The 18,270-nt window shown below is 40.2% G+C and overlaps 1 protein-coding gene across 1 annotated transcript; it reads left to right on the top strand.

The window, feature by feature from the left end:
* Positions 1-1,921: 1,921 nt before the first annotated feature.
* LOC113007898 (lactase/phlorizin hydrolase-like) lies at positions 1,922-14,343 on the top strand. The gene is made up of 17 exons (XM_026144938.2): positions 1,922-2,540; positions 3,223-3,293; positions 5,403-5,480; positions 5,572-5,665; positions 6,803-6,887; positions 6,978-7,656; positions 7,752-8,400; positions 8,502-10,052; positions 10,148-10,416; positions 10,507-10,797; positions 10,880-11,078; positions 11,311-11,513; positions 11,594-11,700; positions 11,849-11,980; positions 12,157-12,380; positions 12,549-12,779; positions 13,709-14,343. The coding sequence occupies exons 1-17, from the start codon at positions 1,928-1,930 to the stop codon at positions 13,903-13,905; spliced, it is 5,673 nt and encodes a 1,890-aa protein (XP_026000723.2). The 5' UTR covers positions 1,922-1,927; the 3' UTR covers positions 13,906-14,343.
* The last annotated feature ends 3,927 nt before the right edge of the window (positions 14,344-18,270 follow it).

The raw sequence follows: 18,270 nt of genomic DNA, 5'->3' as shown, positions 1-18,270 counted from the left end.
TAATTTTTATACAATGTTGTAATTTGTGTTTCAATAATTTTTTGATTAATGTTTTGTTTCCATTACAATATTATACTTTAATGTATAATATTGTAATGGAAACAAAACAGGAAACAAAACATCAATCAAAAAATTGCTCTCTTTTTTATTTGGGCTACTTAAATTTATTTTGGGCTACCAAAAACTGAAGCGTCCCTGCCCGAAGGGCTACCAGGGATTTTGAAATTTTGCGAGCCCTGCTGTATATACTATGGGCATCATGGTGCTCATCCAGAATCCTTACATTATTATTTATTACTAGAGCTACAATAATAAAGCAATGAGGAGGGGGAAGTAATAAATATGAAATAATGTATTTATGATGATTCCATTTGTTTCACTATCCACTCTGTGCAGGGGTTATTACATTTTTAAACTGTAGAAATACAATAATTTTACTGCTGTAAAATCCAAATTTTGTCTTATTTAAAATATAAATCTAATATAATCTGCTTCTTAATGTATGTTCTTTAAAATATAATGTATGTTCTTTTTTAATATATTATAATTATAATAATGCATAATTATGTGGTCATGCATATTAGATCGTTTTTTAGTGAAATATAATCCCTCCAGAAAGGCAGGAAAAGCCCGGAAACTTACTTTAAAACTAAATATGTTTCTAAATACTTTAAAACTAAATATGTTCCCTAAAACGGTGACAGAGCTACAGACCCATGACAGCCAGGTAGCCAGCAGCTATGACCAGCACTACCTGTGCAGTTAATAAAAGGACAGGTATGTTTGTCGCGCTGTTGCACACACAGCACGCTAGTTTGTTTCAGTTCGTCAGTTGCCACAAGACAGCTTACCAACGTGTACGTAATAAGCTAATACTCCTGGGTGCTATACACTACAGTGTGCGCTGTACACCTACTTACTGGTTTTGTCGCATCAGTCTGTGTCTCTGAGTTAACTTGTGTTTCTCCTACAGCTCCGGACCGCTAAAAATGCGCGTGCTCTTTGTGAGCTCGTTCCCGGCTCGTAACCAGCGCGTTCTGCCGTCAAGGGCGATCATTGGTTAAATGTGATCATGTGACTGATGCAAGCCAGATCCTTTTATTTAGCAAAACTGTGATTAATAGACTAGTTAAATATTATTGTTGAGGGGCACAGACAGGACTCCGCACGCACGCACACACACATAAAAAAAATAAAAAATAAAAAGTAAATTTTTTTTTAAAAAAGTTGCCTCAACAAAAGGGCACTTTGGGCACCCATCAGGAAAGGGGCGGGTGCTCAAACCCCTCTAGCCCCCCCCCCCCCCCCCCTCTGCACGTGCCTGTATTACGGAGCAATACAGTTTTGGCTGTATAACCATTACTTATCATTGTACCTTGAAAGTTCGGGAGATTTTAATAGCCTTGTTTATGCAAGTCAGGAGGTTGAGTATCAAGAAGCTGATAGTGGTTTATGATGGATATTTTGTTTTGACAGCTGTAGCTGATACTCCAGTTCATCTACATAGAAATTAAGCTGGTGAGAAAAATACTCAGTTTTAATTCACTCCCCTTGGTCTTTTGAACTGCAGAACTAACTGACTAAAATATCTTCTCATGCTTGTTTTCTGCTAATTATCTGGTTTTTCCTTTTAACTGATATACTGTAACTCACACTGATATAAAAATTATACATTTTAAAAGGTATATTGCAGCTGCAAATTCGAGACTTTTCAGATCACTGCAAGATAGGGATTCAATTATCAGTAGATTGAGTCCAGAGTCTTTCTGACCATATTTCACAGCTACAATAAACATGTTCACTTGTAATAATTACACAAGATACCGATCTTGATTGGGTAATTATGCAATAAGAAGGAACAAAAGTTGCCTTAAAGAACTCTGCAACCAGTGAATATTTTCACTTCGTTCCTTTCTTTTGAGCCACAATGAAGAAGTTGTTGTGGGTCTTTTGTCTGTACGTTTTTTGTCTCCGTGGTTGTCAGAGCAGTGAGGTGAATGGAAGGGTGGACTTCATGCTTCTTGCAGGGCCTCTGACAAAGCAGGTGGTCAGAAGCTCAGACAGAAACATAAATGATGCCTTTGACTGCAGTCATCCCGTTCCTCCTGGCTCTAAGCAGTACTTTGAGTACCTGCAGAGCAGAGGGATGACCCACTTCAAAGTACCGCTGTCATGGGCTCAACTTCTTCCTACAGGCCACCCCAGCCAGCCCCAGCAGGCTGTGGTTAGATGTTACCAGACCCTGCTGAAACAGCTGCTGGAAGCAGGTCTTCAGCCTCTGGTCATCCTTCATGGATGGACAGTTCCAGAGTCTCTGCAATCAAGGTATGGAGGCTGGGAGAGCCAGGAGCTGGCACAGATGTTTCAGCAGTATGCAGAGTTTGCCTTCCAAGAGTTTGCACCACTTGCACACTCATGGTTGACACTGGATGGTGTTTGGCATGACGGGCAGCCTGCACATGCTCCCAGTTTTCTGCAGAACTTCCTTCAACTAAACAAGAACATTTACCAGATGTACCATCAGCGCTTTCCTGACAAAGGTGAGTTAGAAGAAAAAGAGACAATTAAGATGAGATACTAAGCAAATAGAGTAAAAATCAGAAGTAAGAAATCTTGAGAAATTTCTCCAAAACATTCCTTAAAATAAGCTATTTTAAAAATGTTGCTGAGAAATCAGATGCAAAGGCTTTTACAAAAGGAGTTTTTAATTTCACCTTTAAAAACACAAAATCAGTATTTTGAGAAAACTGCTAAAAAAAAATAAGCATTTTAAAAATCAAGTTTGATTGGAAACTACTATCAAAAGGTAAATAAAACAAACAAAAATAAATGACCATTAAATGTCATATTTGCTGTTTTCCAGTTCTCATATATGTCAAGAAGTTACATTTTGGTGTCATAAAATAAACACATAGATGTGTATTTTAGGCGTTTTTGTAATATTACACAACACATCAGATTTTCTGTATGTCTTAAGAAGTTAAAATACTGTTAAAAATACCACCTGTTAAAAATACTTTATGGCCAACTGATACTGAAAGCCTTCAAAGCATTATTTATCAGACATATTACCGTCATGATTATCTCAGCAGCAATTGAATTCACTAAAATAATCTTGTATGTATGTCACTGTACAGTTTGACCCAACAAGCCATTTTTACAGCAGACATTTTATATTAAAATAAATATTAAAAAACGATTTAAATGCTTCTACATTTACAGGAAGACGTCTGTCAATTGGGTTGAGAGCAACAGATATGACTTCCCTCTCCCACATTAAAGATTCAACAGCAGTAAGTTAAATACTCTATTTCATTATGTATGTAAACATTATGTATACCTTAAGCTTTAATTAAGACCAAGTCCCTTTATTGTTAAAATTGAAAAGAAAATCAATCTGAAAATAACAATGAGACATGCTTATTTGCCCAGAGCTATTAGAAATATGCGAAGCTTTTTGAGGGTACAGGGAGAATCACCTTTACCCTTGAATTGGAGATTAGCTTGCCTAGATAAGATAATCATACACAGCTTGGATCAGCAACCCAACCCAACAGCCCGATTAAATTCCAAGTGATCTTTCTCCATCACACACCCTTTCACCTTGTTGTCATATGCCCACATTCTGCTCATCAGATTTTTCTTGAGCCTAAACCATGAGCCTGATCACAGTTGTTCGATCACTGTATGAAACACTGCTCAGCCTGCATGAAGACTCAAGCAACAGCGCATAAAGAAAGTGGGGGGTGGCTGTAGCTCAGGTGGCAGAGCAGGTCAGCCACTAATCAGAAGGTCGGTGGTTCGATCCCAGGCTGCATCCTGGCTGCATGCCAAATATCCTTGGGCAAGATACTAACCCCGTGTTTGCCTACTGGTGGTGGTCAGAGGGCCCGGTGGCGCCTGTGTCCGGCAGCCTCGCCTCTGTCAGTGCGCCCCAGGGCAGCTGTGGCTACAATGTAGCTTGCTATCGCCAGTGTGTGAATGGGTGAATGACTGAATGTAGTGTAAAGTGCTTTGGGGTCCTATGGACTAGAAAAGCGCTATACAAATGCAGGCCATTTACCATTTACCAAAGTGAGTTCTCTGTCCAAGATCTAGATGCCTCATATATCAGGGGGGACCAAAGGAATTGGGGTAAAATGACATGCTGTTAAATCCAAACTCTTATTGCCTGGTAGGCCAGTCTTGCCTACCAGGCAATGGTTAAAGCTTGTGATTTAACCAAATCAAAAGCTTGTTGATGTTGCTTAGCATCTCTGAGGCTACAATCCAAGGCTTAAGATATGATATTGTGTGGTTTCTTTATAAGAGATGTATTTGCAATGCAATGAAAAAAGATGGAAAATAACATCACATTTATTCTTCTCATGGAGGGCTGTGTGAGGCAGATAGGATTTTACTCTGAACCCAGTGCCAGATACTTGAACAAGAAAGCGACAGCTCAGAGTAGGCTGTATCACCGTTTGAAGCATACTTCCCCTGGTTTGCGTGTTTGGTGGTTGTGAACAGCGCTGTCCTGTTTTCCTGTTTCATATTTCTGCATGGTATTAATGCTACTTTCAGAAATGGCTATCTCTGGTTTGTGCACTTTGAATATTTTCTCAAACATGGTTGCCTGTTTTCCGTTTGATGTAACGAGAGGACCACATGTTTGGTGGTTGTGGGTTGCAATGTGCTATTTTCATGTTTAATGCTATGTAAATAAAAAATTATATTTCAACCTAATTTGGTATGGTTGAAAATGAATTGATACGGTTTTAGCAATGTGTTAAAGGTCCACAGTTTGAGAGAAATTTCTGTGACAGTTCATAAAACATAAAGATCCATGCCAAATTAATTATACTGAACTGTCTATTGTGGTGACTCACAAAAGAAGCTTTACATTCATTTATATGACAAATTGACAATTTTTTTAATAGACATTTTTATAATAATAATGGATTGGATTTATATAGCACTTTTCAAGGCACCCAAAGCGCTTTACAATGCCACTGTTCATTCACACACTGGTGGAGGCAGCTACGGTTGTAGCCACAGCTGCCCTGGGGCAGACTGACAGAAGCGAGGCTGCCATATCGCACCATCGGCCCCTCTGGCCAACACCAGTAGGGTAAAGTGTCTTGCCCAAGGACACAACGACCAGGACAGAGAGCCCGGGGATCGAACCGGCGACCTTCCGGTTACAGATGCGCTTCCCAACCCCCTGAGCCACGGTCGCCCCATAAATTTTTTTAAACAATGATGTTCTGGCACTTTGTGTTTCACATGACTATGTAATGGTGTATTTTTGAAACAATAGTAGTGTGTTATATATACATCAAAGAGTATCACATACAGTTTATTTTTTGATCAAGAGGCTTGAGTGTAATGGTATGCCGTTGTGTATCTTCTATTTTTAATAGATGGATTTCTTGTCGGTGCACATTGAATATAACTGTGTTATCTCCTCAAATTTTGAAAACGAGCTAAGGAGGATACAGGTAGAGTAAACACATGATGAAAAAATTCCTAGCTTTTCAGATTTTGCATTACTGTTAAACTGCTGCATCTGCATATTCTGTAACACTGTAGATGTCCATTGGGAACTTGCCTATCCTGCTGTACAAGATGACTGCTCATGACTGTTCCCAGAGTAATTATCAAGTTCTTGGAAATTTTTTAAATGGTAAATACAATTATATTTTATGCTGTTATTTTCCATTAAATTACCAATGAATATGAAGAGCTATACAACTAAATTTGTATTTACAGATATATAGCATATAATCTCAAAAAGTTAATTCTGTTCATCTGGATGTAGAGTTTTCAGTTGGAGTAACGTTTCATCACTCATCCAAGTGACTTCTTCAGTCTTAACTGCATGCAGGTTTCCCCAACCTTATAAAGAGTACATTTGCATACTGACTGAAACTAGCACCGGTGACTAAAAGTGGACAGTGAGGTTTCCTAGCCCCATGAGCTTTCATAAATATGACAGTGATTTGCCATACAAACTTTTGCGTCTGACTGGAGGTAGATGAAGTGTATTACACTTAAACCAGAAGATGAAGTTAATATCGTATAATATGTGGAACTGTTAAGAGATATTAACACCAAAACAATGACCAGCGCCACTGAAACCAGTGCTCACACTGGTAATCATGGAAAAATAAAAAAAATATTATGTCAAATAAAGAAATCCTCTGGTATTTACTGAAGAAAAAACACATTAATATAACATTAGTCAACACTGTAAAAATTGACAATACTGCTCTCATAAAAGTGGAAGAGTTATCAAGTGAAAGTGATGAGTGTCATGTCATCATATTATGAGCCAGTAAAGTGCTAATAGAAAATGTTGGACCACAGTCAATGCTTTCTGCATAACTGTTATGACAGATGCATTGTACCAAGAATATTGGGTTAAATGAAGAAAGTGTTTGCACTGTAGATTTTAGTTGACTAAAATTTCTTTTGGTAACCCAAGTATTAGCAAATATAAGCAAATATTATGACCCATTTTATTAGGATACACCATCCTAATCTGATATTACATAATGTATTATAACATTACATTCTATACTATTAAATTCTGCATTTTGTCCTCAATTGAGCTGCCAAATGTACAAATAGGGCGGGTAAAATAAGTACTGAACACATTACCAAGTGTGTTTCTAAGTAAATATATTTCTAAAGGTGTTGTTAACATGACATTCTCACCAGACGTCTGTAGCAACCCATCCAAAGGGAATGCATTTTTTATTTCTTTATACTTACTGTTTTATAACTGACAAGACTTAACTGTTTCTTGACCACAACACAGTCCTGATGGACAATGGCCTGAATATTGTGGGGTGTGACATGAAGGACGTGTTAGGCAAGCTGGACATGGAAGATGCTCTTGTCAAGTAAGAGTTCATTTTCTGATTCACATATATTGTTATTCTATTTTTTTTTAAGTTCACGTGTGAAATTTATGTCTTTTTATTTTCTGAAAGTCATGCAGGTTCACACCACACCAGGGTGACAGGGTTAAGAAACAGTTATCAGACTGTGTGGGATAAATTTAAGTCCCAGACCACAGCAGAACGAGATCTTTTCCTTCAGGAATCATTCCCCTCTGGCTTCCAGTGGGCCACCTCCAGCGTATCCTTTAAGACTGAAGGTGGCTGGTCAGAAGGTGGGAAAGGAGAGACTATTTGGGACCGGTTTGGTCATGAGGGCTTGGCCTTTGCAAATCAGACAGCTGACCTAGCTTGCGACAGTTACCGTAAGGTAGATTATGATGTCTACCTTCTGCGAGGTCTTCAGGTCGACACCTACCAGTTTTCCATCTCTTGGGCCCGTATTTTCCCCACAGGGTACCGACAGAGCCAATCAGAAAAAGGAGCTCAATACTATGACCAGCTGATAAATGCTCTCGTTGCATCTGGCATACAACCCATTGTCACTCTGTACCACTGGGATCTGCCTCAAGCACTCCAGAATTATGGTGGATGGACCAATGCCTCCATTGTAGAGGCCTTCAAAGACTATGCAGATTTCTGCTTCTCCAGGTTTGGAGACAGAGTCAAGATCTGGAACACATTCAATAGTCCCTGGGTAGTGAGCCATGCCGGGTATGGTACTGGTGTGCATGCCCCAGGAGTAAAGGACTATGTGGAATCTTCCTATCAGGTGACAGTGATGTTATTAGAATACTACAATTAATCACTTTATTACAAGTGTAATTATTGCACTAATGTACTTAACATTTGATTTTGCATTATCAGGTCACTCACAATATTCTCAAGTCCCATGCCGAGGCCTGGCATGTCTATAATGACAATTACAGAAAAACACAAGGAGGAAAAGTGGGCATTGCCTTGAACTCTGACTGGGCTGAGCCTAGTGACCCTGCTAAACCTGAAGACGTAGCAGCTGCAGACCGTTACCTGCAGTTTATGCTGGGCTGGTTTGCACATCCCATATTTGTAGACGGAGATTATCCTGCAATACTCAAAGATCAGGTGGAACAGAAGAAAACAGCATGCCCTGACTCTGTACCAGCAAAGCTCCCAGTTTTCACTCCCACAGAGAGCAAGAGGATACTTGGTACTGCTGACTTTTTTGGTTTAAATCACTATACTTCTCGGCTGGTCAGCAACAGTGATGGTGGGTGCACCCCTGGTCCTGACGGTGTGGGTGACTTCCATGCAACTGTGGACCCCACATGGAGTTCCACAGCTTCTGACTGGATCTATCCTGTTCCTTGGGGACTTAGAAGGCTCCTGAACTACATTGCAACAGAATACCTGAGTGCTAACAAATTACCTGTATACATAACAGGAAATGGGATGCCAACAGATTACAGTGTTGACAGTCTCACTGACACCAGCAGAATGGACTATATGAAAAGTTACATCAATGAGGCCCTGAAAGGTTAGTGTTGGAGATTTCCCCAATTTGAGGGCACATTTTTTTTAGAGAGAGAGTTAAAATAATTCAAATATTAATTTTGTTTTTATGTGTTCATTTTGTAGCAACACTCACAGATGGAGTGGATGTGCAGCGATTCACAGTGCAGTCACTCATGGATGGATTTGAGGCAAACCAAGGCTACAGCCAAAGATTTGGTCTTCACTATGTCAACTTTGAAGTGGGATCCAGACCAAGGACCCCAAAGCAATCTGCATATTTGTACGCTGAGATTATCGAGCAAAACGGTTTCAGTTCACAAAAAAGTAAGAAGTTTAAAGCTGCAGAAAGGCCATTAACTCGACGTTTAGCTGCTTTACCACCCTCAGAAGTTCCATCTCAGGCAAAGGTAGTTTGGGAGAAATTCTCTTCACAGTCAAACTTTGATAGAAAAATGTACCATTATGGCACTTTTCCTGAGGGCTTCAGTTGGGGAATTTCTTCTTCGGCCTACCAAATTGAAGGTGGCTGGAATGCTGATGGCAAAGGTCCTAGTATATGGGATAGATTCACTCAGACAACTAACACTATTCCTGATAATGCAAACGGCAATGTAGCCTGTGACAGTTACAACAGACTTAATGAAGATCTCTACATGCTGCGGGCTCTGAGGGTGAAGTCATACAGATTCTCTTTGTCCTGGTCCAGGATCTTTCCTGATGGCACACGTAAGTCCCTCAACCAGAAAGGTGTTGACTACTACAACAGACTCATTGATGGTCTTATAGCGTACAATATCGAACCCATGGTAACACTGTACCACTGGGACCTTCCTGAAGCTTTGCAAAAGGTCAATGGCTGGGAAAGTGCAGAGATGATAGACATTTTTAATGACTATTGCGACTTCTGCTTTGCTACATTTGGTGACAGAGTGAAATTCTGGATAACCATTAACCAGCCTCAGACAATTGCATGGTCTGGATATGGACTTGGAAATATGCCACCAAATGTTAAGGACCCAGGGTATGGACCATACATAGTTGCACACAACCTCATTAAAGCCCATGCCAAGGCCTACCATACATATGATGACAAGTATCGCCAGTCTCAGGGTGGTCTAATCTCCATAGCCCTCAATGCTGATTGGGCTGAACCTAAAGATGTCAGCGTTCGCCGTGAAGTGGTGGCTGCTGACCGGGCGATGCAGTTCCAACTGGGATGGTTTGCACATCCTATTTTTAAGAATGGTGACTATCCTGATGCACTGAAGTGGCAAGTTGGGAACAAAAGTGAAATCCAAGGTCTTCCACAGTCAAGACTTCCTTCCTTTACTGAAGAAGAAAAGAACTTCATCAAGGGAACTGCTGACGTATTCTGTGTAAATCATTACACTACAAAGATTGTAAGCCATGTTACAGCTCGGCTTAGCCCTGCGTCTTATGAATATGACTGGGACTTCAAGGAAGAAGAGGAAAATGATTCACCAACTACAGCCATTCCTAACCAAAAAGTTGTGGCCTGGGGCTTGAGGCGACTCCTCAACTGGATAAAGGAGGAGTATGGTGATCCAGAGATTTATATTACTGAGAACGGAGTTGCTACAGAAGCACAGACAACTTGGGATGATTCTGCCAGAGTGTTTTTTTACAAGGCCTATATTGATGAGGCTCTGAAAGGTATACTGTCAAAGTGATTTTATTAGCTACATTGCACGATCATTATAAGTATTTTTAATGTACCTAATTTTTTTGTGCGCTTGTTTACATTACAGCCTATAAAGTTGATGGTGTGACTGTGAAAGGATACACTGCAACCTCTCTAATGGATTCTTTTGAGTGGCTTAATGGGTACAACGTTGGATTTGGCCTGCACCACGTGGACTTCAGTAACCCAAATCGGTCAAGAACACCCAAGTACTCAGCTCATTTCTATTATAACATCATAAAGGATAATGGTTTCCCATTGCCAGATGATGAGAAGGTACTTTATGGACATTTTCAAGATGATTTCATTTGGAGTACTGCCACAGCATCATACCAGGTACCCTAGATAAGGCCACTGCACATATATTGCAATGCTTACTCTATTTTCATTCGTTTTAAATTACTGTTTTATACTTATTCCTTTCAGATTGAAGGAGGGTGGAGAGCTGATGGAAAAGGTCTCAGTATTTGGGACAAGTTTGCTCACACTCATCTCCGAATCTCCAATGATGACAATGGGGACATAGCTTGTGACAGTTACAATAAAGTAGAAGAGGATGTTGCCATATTAAAGCAACTCAAGGTGACCCATTATCGATTCTCCATATCATGGTCAAGGGTCCTTCCTGATGGTACCACCAACTACATTAATGAGGCTGGACTCAATTACTACCACAGACTGGTGGATGCACTGATTGCTGCAAACATTCAGCCTCATGTATGTATAATTACAGCTAAAAGAACTGTACTAGAATTGGTAAATTCAATAACGTCAGTAAACCCTTTCCCTTTGCTTTCAGGTCACTCTGTACCACTGGGACCTTCCACAAGCCCTGCAGGATATTGGGGGATGGGAAAATGACACTATTGTTACCAAATTCAGAGATTATGCTGACTTCATCTTTGACAGACTTGGCCACAAAGTGAAATTTTGGATAACTATTAACGAACCCTACAATGTAGCCATGATAGGACATGGTTATGGAGTAGGTGCCCCAGGTGAGCTTTATGCTTTAGTATTCCTGGTTGTCTGCTTTATTTAACAAATAGGAATAGTACTGTTACTGAACATGCAAAACTGTATATAAGGACACCAAAAGTGTTCAAAACAAAATGTACTGTTTCAAACATCAAACAATATGTCTTCTGTAAAAACAATAAAGCAATCCTTGACCAAACCCTCAACAACAAAAAATATAAAGAGGCTGCAAATGTGTCTGTTTGTCTCCAGGGATCAGTTTCCGACCAGGTACTCTGCCCTACGTTGTTGGTCACAACCTGCTTAAAGCTCATGCTGAGGCCTGGCATATTTACAATGACAAGTACAGGGCCAAACAGAATGGAATTATCTCCATCACAATTAACTCTGACTGGTCTGAACCCAGAAATCCTTATAAGCAGGAGGACTATGATGCTGCAATACGCGCCATTCAGGTACACCAGTTCTTCTTATATTTTAAAGCAATATGTCATAGTGGTTATTTCAAGTGTCTTTTGTGTGTCTTTTTGTGCAGTTCTACATTGGCTGGTTTGCCCATCCTGTATATAATGGCGACTACAATGACATAATGAAGACAGTCATTCGTGAGCGAAGCCTTGCTGCTGGTCTGTCAGAATCTAGGTATTCAAAAAGTACATTTAGGCCCCAAAAAGAAAAAAAAATTGCTATAAAGTTACCTTTAAAAGCAGCAGGACATTTTCACTTTTTTTGTTGTTTGGTCCTTTTTTCAACAACCACATAACCTGTTGGTTTCACTTCCATTTTCCAGGCTGCCTGAGTTCACTCCGGAGGAGGTTAAAAGAATTAAAGGCACTTATGATTATTTTGGGTTCAACTATTACACCACTGTCCTAACATTCCCTGTGGACTATAAGAACCTTCAGCACTATGATGGAGACAAGTAAGCAAACGTTAGATAAATATTAATAGAGTAATCTTTCATTTTTCTTCTAATAAAAGAAACCAACAGATTTAGCACAGCTGACTTTGTTCTCTGCTGTGGCCGTTTACTGAAATGTGAAACTTATTTCATTGTTTTACTCAAACTCAAAAATCTAACCTTTTTGATCTTCACAGGGGTGCAGGGTCAACTGTTGATCTCACCTGGCTGGATTCAGGTTCAGGCTGGCTGAAAGTCACACCATTTGGATTCCGCAGAATACTTAATTTTATCAAGGAGGAATATGGAAATCCACCAATTATTATCACTGAGAATGGCATCTCAGAGCGGGGCACTGTTGATCTAAATGATACTCACAGGAGCCACTACTACGAAAAATACATCAACCAGGCGTTAAAAGGTATGAAAAATTTATCTTTAAATCTATTTAGGACCAGCACAGTTAGAGAAGAAGGCTATAAATATGTCTCAGATAAAACGTGGCTGTTTTTTCTTTTTCTTTTGTGGAAACATTAAGAAACTAGATTTTAAGTGCAAAAAAGTTAACTTATCTCTTTTCTCTTCCCAGCTTACTTACTAGATGGTGTAGACATCCGTGGCTACACAGCTTGGTCACTGATGGACAACTTTGAGTGGGCTAAAGGCTTTTCAGAGAGATTTGGGTTTTTTTACGTGAATCATTCAGACCCTAATATTTCTCGAGTAGCTAAGAAATCTGTTTCCGACTACTCTAAAATCATAACCTGCAATGGATTCCCTCACCCTGCGTCAGGACATGAGTGCTTGAATCCTGTGGAAGGTAAATTGACACCATGGATTGTAAATAGTATGTAAAAGATAAGTACGTGGCCAACCTACTGTAAACATAAATATTTAAAGTCTATGTTTAGTTGTATCAGTTCAGCATTATGGCTATTACCAACTTGGTACTTTAAAGTCAGAACACAATATATTTGTGTGGGAAGTTTTCAGCTAATGCTAACCAGCCAGGCTGGCTCTCCATTGACACAGTTACATTGCTAAAAACTGCAAAATGCATTAAAGTTAAGAGAAGTGGAATTCCCACCTAACAAGGTGCTTCCACAGTGCAAAAGCAAGCCTTTTAGGACACCTAAACTGGACAGCTGCAATACGATATGCAGTTCCATGATCAGAAGGAACAGGGATACTGAGGGGGTCCTAAATATCTATTCCTGCATACAAGCATTTTGTAAGTTGAGCTTAAGCATTATAGCAGAGTTGAGCTTGTGTATTGTATGAATGCAGATCATTTAGACAGATGTAAGATGTTTGCAAGTGTGTTAGTTTACAGCACTAGCTTACTAACAAATAGCTAAAATTAGCATGATAATTAGACACGGTGCAAAAATAATGCTCTGACATAGTGAAAGCTAATGTTTTCATTTTGTTAGTGTCTTTCTTACCAGCTCACAGACACCTGCTACTTAGAGGTGTATAGACATGCAAGAAACCTTGTTGTAAATAATAGCATTAAAAGTGCTCAGAATACTGAGAACAAAATTCAGAGGTCCAGTTCAGTTGCTAGCAGAGTGCTAGCAACTGTAGTTGTAGTCAAACCTGCTACACCACACCAAATAAATTTAAACCTTAATGCAATTTCTGTGGAGGAATTCTAACAACAGGTAAAATAGGGCTTTGATTTACAGTTACTGCCTGCAAATGTTAAAAAATAATACGAAAACTTTGGTTTCTGTGTCTTTTCTGCAGAAACAGCTGCACCACCAATCACTGACAACAATGCCACTGTGAGGTTCCTTGGTATGGAGCTCTCTGTCCGCAATGCTGAGACCGGACTTAATGTCACATTTGCTCTTCTGATTGTTGCAATGTTTGGAGCTGTTTGTGCATCATTTTGCTTCTTTAAGTCAAAAAATCAGATTTGTAAAAGTGGAAAAACATTCTAATTGCAGATAACTTGACATATTATTAAAGCCCTCATATTGACAGATGCATTTTAATTGCAGGTATATAAATTATTTCTTTTCCTCTTCTATAATGTTGCTGTCACTGTCAAGGTTAAACTACAATTTTAAATCATTTTTAAAAATGATCTGTGGTCCGTTTAGTTTGAGATACCACGTAAGCGTACATGTAAAAATATGTTTGTGTGTTTTGGGACTAATTGAGTAAAATATTTCTTCATTTGCTGTTTAGTATCAGACTTTCAGACTTCTACATATAGGACTGACCTGCAAAAGCTTATTACCTGCTGTATTAGTCAACAAAGCCAAGTATTTTCTGTTAAAAATCATCAGTTTGTCAGCCAGGGTGGATTAGTTTGTCTATATGGCTGTAAAATGGGTTTAAAAAGTGCTATTTATAATATTATGTTGTTTCTTCAACTTTCTGTTCTCAGAAAGCTTTTTAAAAATGGAGTGTAGGTATCACCTAATTCCTCTAGAGGTCACTGGCTGTCTAGATATATATATATATATATATATATATATATATATATACACACATACATACATACATACATACTGTATATATATATATGTATATATATATATATATATATATATATATATATATATATATATATATACACACACACACACACACACACACACACATATATAAATACAGAGACAATATAAATAAAATATACGAAGGGGATAAATAGAATAAATAGGAATAAAAAATAAAAATACAAGTGAATGAATTGCACATTTCGAGTATTGAGGTCTATTGCACTGTTGACTATTTACAAAAGTATTGCACAAAAAGGTATTGCACAGTGAGGTGAAGAGGCACTACAGCTTAGTTGTTCCCCCCTCCTTTGTCCTCCTGTTTCCCCTCCCTCTCCCCTCCAGAGAGGAGTTAAACAGTCTGATGGCGTGTGGGACAAAGGAGTTTTTAAGTCTGTTAGTTCTTGTCTTGGGGAGAAGCAACCTGTCACTGAACAGACTCTTCTGGTTGTTAATGGCCGTGTGCAGAGGATGCCTGGCATTGTCCATAATGTCCATCAGTTTCTTTAGTGTCCTTTTCTCTGCCACTGTCACCAGAGTGTCCAGCTTCATGCCGACCACAGAGCTAGCCCTCCTGATCAGTTTTTCCAGCCTGGATGAGTCCTTCTTTGCTGTGCTGCTCCCCCAGCACACCACAGCATAGAAAAGTACTCCAGCAACCACTGACTGGTTAAACATCCTCAGGAGCTTCCTGCAGATGTTAAAAGACCTCAGCCTCCTGAGGAAGTACAGTCGGCTTTGGGCTTTTTTATACAGGTGCTCTGTGTTGCATGACCAGTCCAGTTTATTGTCCACCCACAGCCCGAGGTACTTGTACTTGTTGACCACCTCCACCTCCACCTCCTCCACCTCTATCTGAACCGGCAGTGGACCTGCTCTAGACCTCCCGAAGTCCACAACCAGTTCCTTAGTCTTTGAGGTGTTGAGTTGCAGGTGGTTTGTGTGACTCCATGCGACAAAGTTCCTCACCAGACTTCTGTACTCCTCTTCCTGATCATCCCAGATACACCCCATGATGGCTGTGTCGTCTGCAAACTTCTGAATGTGGCATAATTCAGAGTTGTAGCAGAAGTCTAAAGTAGCCATATAAAATGTACTACGCTAATGTTCAGTACCAGAAAGTAAAATAATCTGATTTACTGAAAATAAATGTATACCATACTGTATAGCATCAATAATGGTGTCTGTCCAACCATCAATTGTCTTACATTATCCTTGTCAGTGTCGCAGGAGGTTGGAGCCTATCCCAGCGGCCATACAGTGGGGCAAAAAAGTATTTAGTCAGCCACCGATTGTGCAAGTTCCCCCACCTAAAATGATGACAGAGGTCAGTAATTTGCACCAGAGGTACACTGCAACTGTGAGAGACAGAATGTGAAAAAAAAATCCATGAATCCACATGGTAGGATTTGTAAAGAATTTATTCGTAAATCAGGGTGGAAAATAAGTATTTGGTCACCTCAAACATGGAAAATCTCTGGCTCTCACAGACCTGTAACGTCTTCTGTAAGACGCTTTTCTGTCCCCCACTCGTTACCTGTATGAATGGCACCTGTTTGAACTCATCATCTGTATAAAAGACACCTGTCCACAGCCTCAAACAGTCAGACTCCAAACTCCGCCATGGCCAAGACCAAAGAGCTTTCGAAGGACACCAGGAAAAGTATTGTAGACCTGCACCAGACTGGGAAGAGTGAATCTACAATAGGCAAGCAGCTTGGTGTGAAAAAATCAACTGTGGGAGCAATCATCAGAAAATGGAAGACATACAAGACCACTGATAATCTCCCACGATCTGGGGCTCCACGCAAGATCTCATCCCGTGGGGTCAAAATGATCATGAGAACGGTGAGCAAAGATCCCAGAACCACACGGGGGGACCTGGTGAATGACCTGCAGAGAGCTGGGACCAAAGTAACAAAGGTCACCATCAGTAACACACTACAACGGCAGGGAATCAAATCCCGCAGTGCCAGACGTGTTCCGCTGCTGAAGCCAGTGCATGTCCAGGCCCGTCTGAAGTTTGCCAGAGAGCACATGGATGATACAGCAGAGGATTGGGAGAATGTCATGTGGTCAGATGAAACCAAAGTAGAACTTTTTGGTATAAACTCAACTCGTCGTGTTTGGAGGAAGAAGAATACGGAGTTGCATCCCAAGAACACCATACCTACTGTGAAGCATGGGGGTGGAAACATCATGCTATGGGGCTGTTTTTCTGCCAAGGGGACAGGACGACTGATCCGTGTTAAGGACAGAATGAATGGGGCCATGTATCGTGAGATTTTGAGCCAAAACCTCCTTCCATCAGTGAGAACTTTGAAGATGAAACGAGGCTGGGTCTTCCAACATGACAATGATCCAAAACACACCGCCTGGGCAACAAAGGAGTGGCTCCGTAAGAAGCATTTGAAAGTCCTGGAGTGGCCTAGCCAGTCTCCAGACCTCAACCCCATAGAAAATCTGTGGCGGGAGTTGAAAGTCCGTGTTGCTCGGCGACAGCCCCAAAACATCACTGCTCTCGAGAAGATCTGCATGGAGGAATGGGCCAAAATACCAGCTACTGTGTGTGCAAACCTGGTAAAGACCTATAGTAAACGTTTGACCTCTGTTATTGCCAACAAAGGTTATGTTACAAAGTATTGAGTTGTATTTTTGTTATTGACCAAATACTTATTTTCCACCCTGATTTACGAATAAATTCTTTACAAATCCTACCATGTGGATTCATGGATTTTTTTTTCACATTCTGTCTCTCACAGTTGAAGTGTACCTCTGGTGCAAATTACTGACCTCTGTCATCATTTTAGGTGGGGGAACTTGCACAATCGGTGGCTGACTAAATACTTTTTTGCCCCACTGTAGGTGCGAGAGGCAGGATACACCCTGGACAGGCCGTCAGCCTGACACAGGGCTAACACAGAGACAGACAATCATTTGCACTCACATTCACGCCTATGGGCAATTTAGATTCACCAATTAACCTAACCCCACCAACCGCATGTGTTTGGACTGTTGGAGGAAGCTGGAGTACCCGGGGAGGAGAACATGCAAACTCCACACAGAAAGGCCCGAGTGAGGTGGAGGAATCAAACTCAGGACCTTCTTGCTATGAGGCAGTGCCCTGTCTGATTTAAGTTGCAAATAAAACCTATTCATAGAAAATTAAATGTATGGCCAAATCCCCAAATAATTTATTTAATGATAAAACCTCACTGGAGGCCTTTTGGGTTTTTTTTTAGATCACACTCAAATATCTAACTGGCCAGTTACATTATACCAATTCAATGTTTGGGCATGGTCAAGACCTGAGCACCAAAATGGAGAAGAAAGGTAGTTTAACTGACTTTGAATGTGGCATGGACAGCAGGATAGAGCACTGTGTCATAAAGCTCAGATCACCTCTGACTGGTTTTCTGTGCACTCAAATGGCCTCCAGTCGCCAGACTGTGCACTTCTGAAAGCGGTAAGTGTAGCTACTCAGGTATTCAGTGAATGTAGATAGAAGTGACCCGACATATCAGCTTGGATTAGTCATTTGCAGGTGAAATTGGCAAGTATTAGACCTCACAGACATCATTCAAGTCACTGTACAGGTCACTGATGGAAAGTAACCGAGTTATACTTGTGGCCTTTTTCAATACATACAAAGATGGATCTATTTAACTGGACCACTTTCCAAATTTTACCCAAGATTGTGGGACGTGAGATAATGTCTACGTTACCTTTACTGGTATGCTCTATTGTCCAATGTTGTCTAAAACAATATTTGTAAACAAAGGAAAACTAGGACCAAAAATC

This window comes from Astatotilapia calliptera, chromosome 16 (assembly GCF_964374335.1).
Source record: "Astatotilapia calliptera chromosome 16, fAstCal68.1, whole genome shotgun sequence".
Lineage (NCBI taxonomy): Eukaryota > Metazoa > Chordata > Actinopteri > Cichliformes > Cichlidae > Astatotilapia > Astatotilapia calliptera.
The sequence above is the reverse complement of the archived record's forward strand: the minus strand, read 5'-3'. Positions and strand labels throughout refer to the sequence as shown.

Coding starts and splice junctions, on each gene's coding strand:
- LOC113007898 (XM_026144938.2), top strand. CDS start 1,928: ATGAAGAAGTTGTTGTGGGTCTTTTGTCTGTACGTTTTTTGTCTCCGT. Junction 3,294..5,402: donor ACATTAAAGATTCAACAGCA/GTAAGTTAAATA, acceptor TATTTTTAATAG/ATGGATTTCTTGTCGGTGCA. Junction 5,666..6,802: donor TCTTGGAAATTTTTTAAATG/GTAAATACAATT, acceptor ACCACAACACAG/TCCTGATGGACAATGGCCTG.